The 14083-nt window shown below is 48.3% G+C and overlaps 1 protein-coding gene across 1 annotated transcript; it reads right to left on the bottom strand.

Moving 5' to 3' along the window:
• Nucleotides 1-229: 229 nt before the first annotated feature.
• On the bottom strand, nucleotides 230-10107 carry PTGER3 (prostaglandin E receptor 3). Its single transcript, XM_059822268.1, has 2 exons — nucleotides 9274-10107; nucleotides 230-517 (listed from the first exon to the last, which is right to left on the bottom strand). The coding sequence occupies exons 1-2, from the start codon at nucleotides 10105-10107 to the stop codon at nucleotides 230-232; spliced, it is 1122 nt and encodes a 373-aa protein (XP_059678251.1).
• Between the last annotated feature and the right edge of the window lie 3976 nt (nucleotides 10108-14083).

Genomic DNA, 14083 nt, shown 5'->3' on the forward strand with positions numbered 1-14083 from the left:
ATGAATGGCAATAACAATAGAATGTAGAAACAAAACTAATTCCTTCTTCTGTATTTGAGAATTTTTGGCACGTTGGATAAATAACTTTTTGGCACTACGTGTCCAGTCGGTAACACCATTTTCATCTGTTTATGCGGATGCTAACAAGTTATAGATACCCCAGTTCACCGTAAGATTTAAAACTACTCGTTGGCAAAAGCAGTTTCCATGCAAATGGGTCAATGTTCCTTCATGCCGTTGTCCGTCGGATTTCCTCTGACAAGGTGATTGATCTCTCTTTCCACTCGTTGTTAGAGCACTTGGAGACAGCGCTGGCTGCTTGACAGAACTTCTGGAGGAGGATCTTTCTGAGGAGCAGGTAAACCCAGGGATCCAGTATCTGGTTCAGCGAGGCCAAACGCACGGCTGTCAAGAAGAACTTGCATTCCTTGTGCAGTTCTGAGCTCTGGGCTTCACCGGAGAACCCCTTGCAGTGTTCAAACGATGTGCGGCTGAAGATCATCTTCAACATCGTTATCTAAGGAAAGTTAGGAGGAAAAAGTGATGTACGTTAAGAGACTGTTGTCTGTATATCACCATATGCAAATATCCCTGAAGGCAAAATCCTGTCAAGAAAGCTTTTTCCTCCCTCATCCAACTCAAACTGTGATCAGAGCAGGTAAGTATTGAGAGAGCCGCTCAGTTTGTGCGTGTGTGTAAAATGAGTGATAAACATGATACCTTTCAGCTATCAGTCAGATTTATTTACAGAGCTCATGCTGAAGCAAGGCAGCACATGTGGCTTCCCTGCTTGAGACACAACAGAAAGCTGTGTGCTAAATCCTAGGGGTTCAAGACGGCCTTGGCTAGAAAGGGAAATTACTGACCTTGCAAAAGTGACCTAAAGGGACTCATTTTATCATCATCATATTATCACAATTACAAGGAACAGCTGAATAACTCATGATGAGTAAAGCTCTTCAAAATTATGTTATGAACAGTAAGTGTCAGAAAAAAGAAGTTCAAATACAAAAATGTCTTCATTTTTTTTAAAGCTAAGTTGTTTTATTCTATGACTTCTAAATTTTAGAACTTGATTTTAAGGTAAACTATTCTGCTTATGAACTGAGCCAAGTGGAAAGAAAAGGGTTAATAAAGGTGTTTTGGGCTAGGAGTCAAGAAAACATTTTAAGTCAACAGAAGAAAAATCTTTTTCTTTTGTCGAAAGCCACAGACTGCATTTGGTGTTAACCCGACCTATATTTCCTCCTTTCCATCCTCAGTTCAGCTCCCCCAGTGAATAGAGTGATATATTTAGGAATCTGTTTCCCACAGCATCCGAACTGGCACGACCGAGACGCAGTATTTACACTGTACAATGTTTCACACAAGCAGAATTTTCCCTAACTGATGTCTGCAATACCTCACAGCACGGACCAGCAAGCTCTGGCCTGGCAGCCAAAAGCTACACGCCGGTTGATATTTTGGGGATTAAACGCAAGCAGGCGTGGCAGCATCTTAATTTACAATACTGCCTATGCAGCATGGGGCTGTTGGGGTCCTGCCATGGGTATTACGTGGATGGCACGTGTCGGAACATAAGCATTGGTCAGCTCCTCTGTATTGATGCCAAACCATGGGTGCTGCAACAGTCACGCATTTATTCAGAAAAGCCAAAGACGAGGCAGCTTTGATGAATACTTTACGCCCAAATCTGTACACTCAGGTAGTTTTATCACTCTTATTTCAAAGTGTCAGCAGTTTTATTTTTCCTTTAAAAAAATTTCATCAATATGTTAGCAAAGATAAGTGCTGTTGGTACGGTACAGGTGGCAGGGAGGACCCATTTTTCTTATGGGTTGCTACAAGGCTTAAAATCTTTAAAAGACAACTTACAAACTGAAGACTCCACTATAATGATTCAGTCAACTAAAATAACAATACTTTGTACGTCCTCATTTTCCACATTAAGACATAAACATGCTTTACAGCTATCAGTGACATGAGCCTCAAAACGCAATGACACCTTTATTGTCACGTTACAGACCAGAGAGGTAAGACACTGCCAAGGGCTGCTCCAGGCTGCACAGAAAACGTGTGACTGGAAAAGAACCCAGCTTGCAATCTCCGGTGCAGTGCTCCAGCCACAGGAGCACTGGTTTTGTTGTCAGGCTGCTGCTTATTCAGCTAAAAACGGTGAGAAGCTTTTCTTGTTTGGGTTTTTTTTAAAAGCTGGTGAGAGAGCTCACCAGAGCTGGTGTTGTGATGCTCTCACATACTAATATTTAACCATGGCAAATATGAATCACATTTTGAAAGATGTCAGAGAGATACAGTTTTCCATGTTTTTGTCAGTATCTGTTGTCTAAAGTTTTCTCCTGAGCTTTCTGTACCAACTACGGCTGCTTAAAAATAAATCACTTTAGAGGCATTTAGTTGCTTCTCTACAGATAAGCTACATAAGAGTTTGTATTGCCGTGTTCTTCCCAGGAGCCCACAAACACGGGGATCAAAACGTCCTCTGAGCAGGCATGCGCCATGCAACTTGCTGCCAAACGACATGCGTATCAGCTGTGCAACGGGGAAAATACCTGTGCTCTTACACCTGGCTGTGACGCACCGGGAAGCTCTCGGGTGCTTTAGAGCAAGGAAAAAGGCAGAGCTGACGCGAGGATGGAGCACGCTTCGTAACGTATGTCAGGGAACTGCAAGCAGGCCTTCTCGCTGGGAACTGGGGTCGAATGATGGACTGAAGTGTGGCAGCGTGAAGTGACACAACGCTTGGGAAGCCAGGGCCTGTGTGCTACACTCTCTACTCCAAGGACAGGGCTATTGAACACCTAACTTTCCTGGACAGGTCCTTTTTCTGCTTGCAAATCTCCTCTGGGCATGACTTGAAGACCTTGGCGGTCTGAATTTACTGTCTGCAAATCCTGCAGAATTGAGATGCAGCAGGTCCGCACTTTTTATGTGTCTACTGTGTATGTCAAGGAGATGGATACCTACGCACAATGACTCTGACGCACATCTCATTGACTGTCTTTGCAAAGGTCAGTGGTACCATACATTAAATAAACTGGCAGCCAGTCCTGAAAACGCAGGGAACAGCCCGAGGGATGAGACTCGCAGCCAATTATTCACCGCCCTGCCCAACTTCTTGACTTCAGCCTTCCGAAAGAACCAAGCCAATCCGCACCAGCAGCAACACAAGCCGAGTGATCCCAGCCACGGTTTTCCCACAGAAGGCTGTCTTTGGGGTGGAGTGTCACCCAGAAAGGTCACATCTGGACTGCTGCTGTCCCCAGAAACTGGGACAGTCAGAGCAAGAGCGACCAGGAGCAGAGGCTACTGGGGAGGATTTTTCCATTCAAAGGGATATTCTGGGTGCCAGATCAATAACCATATGTTGACCTTGGAAAGACTTAGATGAGTCCGGAAGGCAGGGCAGCTCAGACAGCGAAGTAGAATTGTTTTTGTTTCTTTAAATAGAAGCAGTTGAGGATTTCATCTACTACATTTAATTTAAATAAAAACGAAAATAAGTAACCATTGGTAGGGCTTTTTAAAAATACGGAGAGATACAGAACCAGAGCACATCAAACAGTCACTTGTGCACCAGACCCACACAACCACAACCCTACCACTTCCTCTGCCACCTCCGGCTGTTCAGGACACTGTCACTGTCCCAGGTCGGTCTACGCTGCCTGCAGCACCTGCCTCCCGTGCCCACCGGCGTCCAGCACGACCCACCTCCCGATGGGGACGGCAGCATTACCATGCGGTAAAGAGTCGCAGTTACTATGTGAATATGCCGTGCCCACGTTACCGCCAGCGGAAACCACACCACATCTGTCATTCCCAGTACTGGGATTACTTTCTCCCAGATCAGCTCTTCTAGCTCTTCCTTTGGGAACTCTGCAATGATCCTTGTTTTGCAGACCTTCTTGTTTTGTTCTTTTGCTAGTGAACCCATGGAGCTACAAAAATATCAGGCTAATAAGACACATTTCCCAAGCAGACAACTGCTGCTTATTTTTGGATTTATTACGTAATATTCCTTTACTGGAATATTTGTTGGACCAACAATTGCTCTACTGGAAATTTTATTTGTTTGATATCCTTAGAGATTGTTTATCATGGCCTGTACCGGTCTTCTAACTGAATTAAAAGAAAGACTGCAATAGGTAGAGGGACAACATCAGGTGGAATAAAGTCAATGGAACCACACAATTTATGCCAAGAAAAAATTTGGCTCAAAATGCATATAGAAATATAGTCAATAATTGTATTTATTCAATAAGAGTAGATAAAACTTTACCGTTATCACTGAATGTAGCTTTATAATAACATTAAACCTCCACTGCTCTGGTTTTGAAACATGTAACCGAAGACAAGATGCACGGGAAACTATGTTGGAAACTGCTGCTATCTGCAGTAAAAGATGGAGAATAAAACAGCTGATGTGCTTAAAGGGGCCTATTTTTCAGCCAAGCAAGAGCTGAGTAGCTGGTCTGGAACATGGGGTAAGAATCTGATGGGAAATTCCTGGTCCCAGACTGCAAAATCATTTCTTGAGATAGCTTCCAAAAAAACAAACGTGTTTTCTATGCATCATGAAGACAGGAGGATTCAGCCTCTTACACTGTTTCTCCTCTCCCATTAGACCTAATCTGTTGCTGAAATAACTCTCACGCATAAAGAAGCAAGCCATAGAAGGAACAGAGGATTCTCCTGACGAAATACAAATAGTGGCTGTGGTGAGTGAACCGTGGAAAGCCACGATGAAGAGGATATGATTTTTCCTTGTAGTGACTAGCAATACCTATAGTCATGTACCATCTTGTTTCAAAACCAAAACTGCAATTTTGTCTTATTAAATTTTTAGGACTCTCTTCCGCCGCCTCTGCTGAAGCTAAGGCAGAAAAGACTTCAGTTCAAGCAACCCAAATGCCATTACAGACTCTGCTTGCGGACCCCTGAAGGAGAACTTCCCATTGCCTAGCATGGACGTGGATTTCTTTTTTTAAAGTAGAAATACTACCTGTCACAGGCAAAGTTAAGAGTCCAGCCAGCTGGACTACAGAGGGGCACTTTTGGCATCCACATCACCTTAACCTTGGTTCACCCCCTCATCATAGCTGCTCATCCATCAGATTGGCAGTAATCCAGAAAGGATCTAACTTACACGGCACCTGACGATCTACCTTCTTGCAGCAGGGCAGTGCAACACCTCCTGGTGTGCACGGACCACAGACGTATCGGTATGTCCTGGGAAGAACGGCTTCTCAGAGCCGGCTCCCCACCAAGGCCATGCTGCTTTCTGCACAGCGGCACCGCACGTGTGGCATGTGCACCTGCAGCACGGCGTGCAGGGCTTTCGCATCTGCCACCCCATGGGACATGCACTGGCAGAGCAACCTCAAGCAGATCATGTCTGTTTCTGAGCAACATATGATAGTGAAATCATTTGCAATCCTCTCAGAGAATTAGTGGAGAAGGCTGAGGATTTTAACAAGAACATGTTTACAGAAGGATAATAATGCAGGGAATCATGACAAGGTCCCATCAAAGTCTAGCAGGCTTCCAACAAACGTGGTTTAATTTGTACCACTTGGTTGTGACCTTATCTAGAGAAACACAGACCAGCAAAATCCAGCCTTTTGGCCAAACTGAAATGATCAGTACGCTGGGGCAGTTTTGAAACAGGTAGCTGTTTCAACCTCAGATGGAAGCGGAGCATTAGCGGGAAGAGTTACTGGTTCATCGAAAAGAAGCCATCTATTTTCCTTGCATCTCAGTGATATCACTGCCTTTTTTTCTCTCCAAATGAAGGTGCTTTCCATAATGATGTTTTGCACATCTATAAATATTGCAAAATAATGTATTGTTAATAAAAATACCTGTAAAGGAGAATGTATTTAATTTCTGTCTGACGGGAGGGTTAAGGAGAAGAAGTATTTTAATAGGAAAAGCAGCAGAATACCTGAGCATTTTAGCTTTAAATAGCCTTGAAACAACTCTGTGAGTGAATAATTTTGTAGCCTGAAGCTCTGAAAGAATTATTATCAGAATTCCGGTTTGTGCTGCACCAGTGTTTCTGTGCAGCCGAGGAATAGCTTCCTCTATTTTACCTCAGACTCATTCAGTCTGCTGTCAGTTTAGTTCAACGGTTACACTCCCCAGCTGAGCACCAAAATAAATAGAAGATTAGCGTGAACTGGAAACCACTTTTGATAAAGCAATATCTTATTTAAGTGGAGCGTTTTCCCAGGTTCTCCATGCTGAATTCAAGTAACATTCTGAGTGCACAACAAAAGGAGACAAGGCATTATGTATGCACTTCCGCTCTTCTACCGAATCCAGCAGAAACCAAGAAAAGGTGGGACACTTCATTAAGCCGTTCAGAGCACAGCCACCATCGTTGGAAGTTTCACTTTTCTGTTAAATCACGTATGATTTGGTCATTTTCATCAACAGAGCAAGTCTAAAAATACTGTCTGCGTAAAAGGGCATTGTTTACCTAATAGTAATAGTTGCCAGAATCCGCTAGTTCTCAGTTATAAAGTTCAAATTTCTTTTTTTAAAAACCCAAAAATCTCCTCTGAAAGTCCCTGGATTCCTGTTTCAGCTGAATTTCTTACAACTGCTGAATGATGCCGCTATGGGTTAAAGGAGTTCTGCAATCTGGCTTTCACTGAAAATGCATTTGCATTACTCCATGGTCACTCTTCCAAAAATCTGGCCTCTTATTCCTAATTTGTACTTCGTAGCTGTATGGAAAACGTTGAAGTGTATGTAAAAATATGCCTCTCTAGTCATGACTCTTGATTTCGAGAATGTGCAGACTGGAGCACATGCTGACTAGACAGAGTTCTTTTGCAGAACTCCACAGAACAAGTCATACGCTTTCCAGTGTTGCAGCCGCACAGGGAAGGGAACTGTTGACAAATTCACGCTGGATCATGGCCGTATCACCCAGCGGGGCAGCAGCCCTCCACATCGTCCGAAAATGCGTTGCCAAACAGTATCCCTGCAGCTGGCCCTGCCTCTGACTCGGAGCGTCAGGCTCCTCACCAGGGAGTCAGTTCACCTTCCATGGCCAAACCTCCGAGCAGCCCCGCGCTCTCTTACCAGCTCCGAGCCTTTTCTGGAGGCATCAGCGTTGTTTACAACAGGCTCTCTGACCCGGGCTCTGCTCCATTAACTCATCCCATTAACACTTCCCACAGATCCATTCAGTGGAACGCGGGCAGCTGTATCGGTTTGACTTCTGACTGGTGAATCCGCAAAAATGCCACGGGAAGCAAACCACCCAGAGGAAACCCTGCGTCCTCACTGATTTTTCTGAGTTCTTGTCCTTCAGAACCCGAGTAAAAGTGTCCCTCACCTCAGGGATTTTCTCTGGATGCTAGCAGGCTGGTTAAACCCTCGGGTGCAATAGCTCCATGGCCCCGGGCTGGGCGAGGGAGCAGCATGGGTCCTGCCGCCTCGGCTGCGGAGAGCTGGGCAGAATCTGCATCCCAACGGAACGACTACAAAAGCGAGGGCTGAGAGGCAACCATACTTCCTTCACTTAATAAATGCCTTCTAATTTTGTCATCTGCTTAATTACGGACAAGCATGCAACAGTTAACTTCTGTAAAATATGGAAATCCTAGTGCCTCCCCTCGGGACTTGGCCGCACGGGTCAGCGGGACGGCAGGACGTGCCACAGCAACGTTAACAGCTAGCTGAGGTGTCTGGGGCTGCAGGCAATCGATGCACGGAGACACAGAAACAGTGACAGGGCAGTCTCCTGGTTTAACTTAGCAAATCTAACGTTCCTTGGGGTTTGAGGAGCAGAACATTGCTCTTTGCCACCAATCTCTCACTAAAGTGAGTTTCATATTTTACATTACACTTTTACTCAGTGTGGTTTCATATTTTACTTTCGTCACAAGCTGTTAATGATCTCTAGAAGGTTAACTTCCAGCCTCTGACTTACTTTGGGGTGGGGTTATTTTGGAGAGTTGATGGCATTTTAATTAATCTACAAGGATAACATTACTAAACTAAATTAATTTGTTTTCTATTTGTACCTCACCCCCATTGGTCGTTGGCTTTGTCAGCCATTCCTCTTGTCACAGCCCCATTTACGAGAGCTCATGTTCTCTGTGCACAAGAAGGAAGAAAAAATCCTTCTCCGGCCATGAAGTACCTCAAAATTACCATAGCCCTTTCCTGCTTATGGATCCCAAGTACAAACTTTCCAAAAATCATGCTACCCTCTGACAGGAGAATAAGCGGGTCTTTTTAGAGGGGGTATCAGGCTCCCAGGTGTGCCCTTGTCCCACCCGGCAGAAAGAGACGTGGATTCAGCCTCCTTCACTCCTAAATCACGAGGAGGGGTCTACTCCGGTTTGACAAGAAAGAAAGGACCTAAGTGAGGAATAACAAAATAGTGGAAAGAAATGCAAGGGTCCTTTAAAAATCCAAAACCAAAAAGCCCAGAGTGCTGCCCTAAATAAGATACAGTGAGCAATCGGCTGAAAACCAGAAGGCACTCGCAAAGTCAAGAGTCGTGCCTTTTCTCACAAAGCGCTGCAGTAAGTTTTGCTGCAAGGTGGGAGCAAATAAAAAAATCGTAACTGGCTCTTTCCCATGAGCACAGGGCTCCACCACAGCAAGGTCTCGATAAACTTCCTCGCAAGTTCCCCTAAATGAGGAACAAGCAGGTTCTGGTTCTCCTTGTCCCGTCACCTTCAGACCCCTATGGTGCCACCGAGTAGGTACAACGCACCGGTCAGGCTGCGCCGGGCAGGAGCACAGCGTGCCCTCCCTGCCTCTGCAGCCCGCTGCCGGCGCCAGCCGCTCTCCCTGCCCTCGAATCTGCCCGTTGTCGGCCCAGTGCCCGTGGCTCTGTGCCACGAGCACTGCTGACTTCAGTCTCCTGCTCCCAGACCCACGGTCTCCTCGCGTCCTGCCTTTCTCCTCTGTGCAAGACCCTCGTTTTCCTCAAGGTCCCTCCTTTTGACTCCAGTTCCTTCGTTTGATTTTTCCAAATACGCTGCACTTTGGCTATCCTCTTGGACCTCTCCCAGCTTCTCTCCTACCAGCTTTCCACACCTGACAACGCCCAGGCTCTCTCCGTGACCCCGCTTTTCTTTCCTCGGAGGCCATTCACGGCCACACCGTCCACGAGGACCGGTGCCTCCCACCCTTCCCAGGCCAGCGGCTCTTGGGGCCACCCTGCCTCCTGCCCTAAGGAGGGAGGAAGCCTGGGACTGACCCACGGCGGGCGGCAAGGCGACCTACCAGCAGCGGTGACCAGCAGGCCGAGAGGACACACATGATCCCCAGGAGCTGGATCAGTGTCTCCATGGCGATTCGCCCCCACTGCTTGCTGGAGCGCGACGCAGTCGCTTTGGTCCGACAACGAGACACCAAGGCCTCGATGGTGGCTAGGTTGCACGCCACCGTCACCACGAGGGAGAGGAGCCCCAGGGCGGCGAAGGTGGAGGCGAAGAAGAGGCTCCCGGTGAGCTGGCTCTCGCCGGTGCTGATGAAGCACCAGGTGCCGGGCCACTGCAGCGTGTACCGGCCCAGGCCGGCGATGGGCAGGAGGGCGAAGGCGAACACGGCCAGCCAGATGCTGAGCAGCACCGTCTTCGTCACCCGTGTCTTCATGTGGCTGGCGTACCAGTGGGGCGCGCGGATGGCCAGCGTCCTCTCCACGGCCATGGCGCTGGCGCTGAAGAGTGGGCAGAGGCCGAAGGCGGTCATGGTGAAGCCGAAGAAGGCGCAGAGGTGGCCCGAGGGGTCGATGGCGTCCCAGGCGCGGTCGGACAGGTAGACGGAGATGACGATGGGGCTGGTCAGCAGCTGCCCCAGCAGGTCGGTGAGCGCCAGGGAGCCGATGCACAGCAGGAAGGACTGCTTCCGCCGGCTCTTCTTGGCCCGGTAGCTGCGGCAGACCAGCAGCATGGCCAGGGCATTGCCCACGATGCCCGTGATCATCATGCTCAGCGGGAACGCCACCGAGACGGCGCTGCAGCTCTCTGCCGCCCGCCCCGTCCCGTTGCCCCGCTGCCGCATGGCGCCGGGCTCGGTGCCGTTGGGGTCGCCCCGGCACTGCGGCCAGCGGCTCATCCCGGCGGGCTACCGCGGCGGCGGGGCGCCGAGGGGCCGGCCCATGGCGGTCGGCGGCGCGGAGCCGAGGCGAGGCGAGGCGAGGCGAGACGCGGCGCTGCCGCTCGGCGCGCAGCGGGCGGGAGCCCTTATAAGGCGGGGCGGGCGGGAGGGGCACGGCCCTTCCCGCCCTGAGGGGAAGGGAGAGGCGGCCCGGCCCGGCCCGGCCGCACGCCTCCGCGGAGCCGCCGGTTGTGGCACCCCGGCGCCCTCAGCCGCGGGGTCCGGAACGCTGCCGTGCCGCAGGGCGGGTCTGGGGGCCCGGCGGCACCGGCCGCGCCCCGCCGCGGGGACGGCTCCCTCAGGCGCCCCGCCGGGACGGGGAGCGGGTCCTGGCCCCCAGCGCCGGGCGCTGCTCGAGCCGGTCCGTGAGCTCTGCTGCCCCCGGGCGGCACCGGGGCTGTCCCCGCGTCCCCCCGCCGGGCCCGGGCCGCGGCTCGGCACCCGCCCCGGGGTCTTCCCCGGCCCTCCCGCAGCACCCGCCGCCTTGCAGCCGCCCCGCTGTTCTGCCGGGAGCTGAATCGCTGCCGGGCCGGCGGCAGCCGCCCCGCGCCGGGCCCAGCCCTCCGCCTGCCACCGTCCGGGCGCGCAGCTCCGGGGCGCTCCTGGCAGCCGAGGCGGCCACGAAGGCCGTGTCTTCTTTCTTCTCCTGCTCCGTTTAACTCTCAGGACTCTGCCTTAGAACAGTTCAGGCTCAACCGAGTCGCTTCTCTGTTCTCAGGCTACAGCGGGCTGGAGTAACCAGGAATTAACCAAGAAGGACACTGAGGTGCTGGAGCGTGTCCAGAGAAGGGCAACGGAGCTGGTGAGGGGTCTGGAGCACAAGTCTGATGAGGAGCGGCTGAGGGAGCTGGGGTTGTTCAGTCTGGAGAAGAGGAGGCTGAGGGGAGACCTCATCGCTCTCTACAACTCCCTGAAAGGGGGTTGTGGGGAGGTGGGTGTTGGTCTCTTCTCCCAAGTGATAGGACAGGAGGAGATGGCCTCAAGCTGCGCCAGGGGAGGTTCAGGCTGGATGTTAGGAGAAATGTCTTTCCGGAGAGAGCGGTGAAGCACTGGAAGAGGCTGCCCAGGGAGGTGGTGGAGTCACCATCCCTGGAGGTGTTCAAGGAAGGTGTGGACGTGGCACTGCGGGACATGGTTTAGTGGGCATGGTGGGGCTGGGGTGGTGGTTGGACTTGGTGATCTGACAGGTCTTTTCCAACCATAGTGATTCTGTGATTCTGTAATCCATAAGTAAGTGCACAGCCCCAGCTGTTCGGTGATGGGGTACCTGACCAAGCACCCACTGCGGCTGAAGCACCTTTAGCTTTATGCCATTTCGGTGTTCTCATGGTGGGACCTGGCATAGGTAACTAGTCAGAGAACCAGCACTAATTACTGTTACAAATCCTTGCTTCATGTTACAATGATTTCTTTGCTTATGAGCAGGAATTTCTAATCTTGCTCTATACAGTCAGCTACTGCTAGGGATTTAACTCATTTTTCCTGTGAAAGCAGAATTAACAGTTTTAAGAAGTTTTAGCACTTTTAACCTGTAAAACTGCTATTAACAAAGTCCAGTTTAAAATACGGCCCTGCTCAGGTTCTGCTTCGTATGACCAGGTGCGCACCGGCTAAATCATGAAATGGGAAGAACCACATTTCTCATAAATACGGAGCATGGCAGAGTTATGGCTTGCTTTATAAATTATTGAGCTGTGGCTTGTTAATTCTCTACTTTCTAGAACATGTACAGCAATCTGTCCTTAAAGGAAGGAATCCAGACTTCACTCTTGCAGGTTAAGTCCAGTTCTGGGAAGAACATTCACACTAAACTCTGATGTACACAGCGTCAAGTAGAAAGTCTGGAAAAGCATGAGGGAAAAATACCCTTTCCCCTCCTCTCCCCTTTTGAATTCTGACATTGATTCCTTGATTTGGAGCTGCTGTGAGTTCAGCACACATCTTCTGCGTCTCCCCCCTCCACCATCTGGAAAGTTTTTGTGCCATCATTTGGTACAGTGCTCGGTATTTGTGCTCTGCAGTTTTACAATGGGAACCCTCCCTGTGAGCTTAGTCCTGTGTTATTTCTGGATGGGGTCCATAACCAGCCTATGAGAAAGAATCAGTTTATTGGTTCCATTTTCCAAATGAAGTATGAAGCACTCTACAGACTTTTTTCTTTTTTAAATGCATGTGTAAGCAACCTCTCTTTTCCAATAAAAATACTCCTCATTTTGATTAATGGGAAGATAGGTAAACATCAGTAAATTGTGCAGGACTTTGCTCAAAGCTGTTCTTGTAACTGAACTGTTACAGGAGCATTACTCCCTCTTGTTGCTCACTTGTCCAAATTCTGGAAAAGTTTGCACAAATATCTATACTTCCTTACTTAAAAAGCCAAAAAAAAAAAAAAATCCTTTGTGTTAAAGGAATTCCAGACAGAAATTTCTATGACCAGTGATACATTTTGATTAATGCTCCAAGGACAAGCTATGGAATGGATTAAAAACATCAGCTGCAGTTTTGTCCCCAAAAGCACATGAAAGCTATAGCATAGACTCCAGCAGAGGTAGCATCCCAGGCAGAGAAACTTCTCAAAAAGTAATTAATTGTAAAGATAGGCTGATCCTGAGGCACTGCCATTAACTAAGAAGGATGACGGGAGCGTTACTGGGATGGGAAGGAGCATGGGACCAGCCTGCCCCTTTTTCCCTTTTAAAGTATCTTTTCATACTGCGTAAGAATAGTCACACTAGGATCCTAGTAACTCAGTTGATATGCGACTTGAAAAGGACTCGAGCATTAAGCCTTTCCTGATGGCATTAAAGTGTCATGGTTATAGAGAATGGAATTGCTGCCCCTAACCCCTCCATTTGCATCCCATACCATCCCGGGAATGCCACACTCCATTGGTCAGCTCTCCATTTTCAAAATTCAGTTTTAAGAAGCCTTTTCTGATCCCTGGATGAAAGGCACAATACACTATTACTATTTAAAAGTTATCCTGCCCTACTTTGTATTTGCTTTTCAACATTTGTCTAGCAGCACTACAGTGAAATTAGAAAGGTTTCAAGTAAACATCTTCAACAACATTAGTATTTTTCATTACTCCTGAAGTGTTATTTACACTCACTATTCCCTAAAGATGGAGTGATGATAGCACCATCGAATTTAAAACGCTATCATTTAAAACACTGGCTTGCTCATCATCAATACAAGCCCCTGCTGCAACATGTTACCCCCCCACCCCCCCAACAGAATAAGGCATGGCAAATGAGCAAATGCCCAACGCACTTAAAAGGATGAAAACATTGCAGATTACTAGGTGTAACAACTAACATGCAGTAGTTCATTACAACTAAGTTTCAGTTTGGGGGGTTAGTGAGAAGACAGACCTAACACAGCGACTATTTAATCTCCGGTGGTTGACCACAGTTGCTTGCATCCGACAACAGTGCCCAGGAGTTAGTTACCTGGTGTGGAAACGAAGCAGTCTTGTTTTAAGGTGTACCAACATGTACATTTTAATGATTTTTATTATTAATTGACTATCTATCTGCAGAAAAAAGAAACATTTTTCAGCAGCGGATTTTACTCTGTTACCACCTTTTATGAAATTAAAGGCTAGTCTGCCTTTACATAGAATCACTTTCTAGTTTTCAATTACTACAGAAGAATGCTTACACAAACCCACCATTACTATTCACGATTATATTCAGTTTTCTTTAGAAAAGCACATTAGCCCTAAACTTAACCTAATCAATGCTTCCTCCTTTGCCACGATAAATTTCACTGATCTTTGATAAAGCGGCACAGAAATACCTGTTTATTTCTACAGGCAGCAGTTTATCTGACACCAATGGCTGAACTGAGGGCAAATAAAGTATCTTCTAGTGAAATCAAAACTAGGCCACAGCAGGTAGTCCTGACCCCCCCAATCCCCTACTACAGTAAA

The sequence above is a fragment of the Gavia stellata genome, chromosome 10, assembly GCF_030936135.1.
Source record: "Gavia stellata isolate bGavSte3 chromosome 10, bGavSte3.hap2, whole genome shotgun sequence".
Lineage (NCBI taxonomy): Eukaryota > Metazoa > Chordata > Aves > Gaviiformes > Gaviidae > Gavia > Gavia stellata.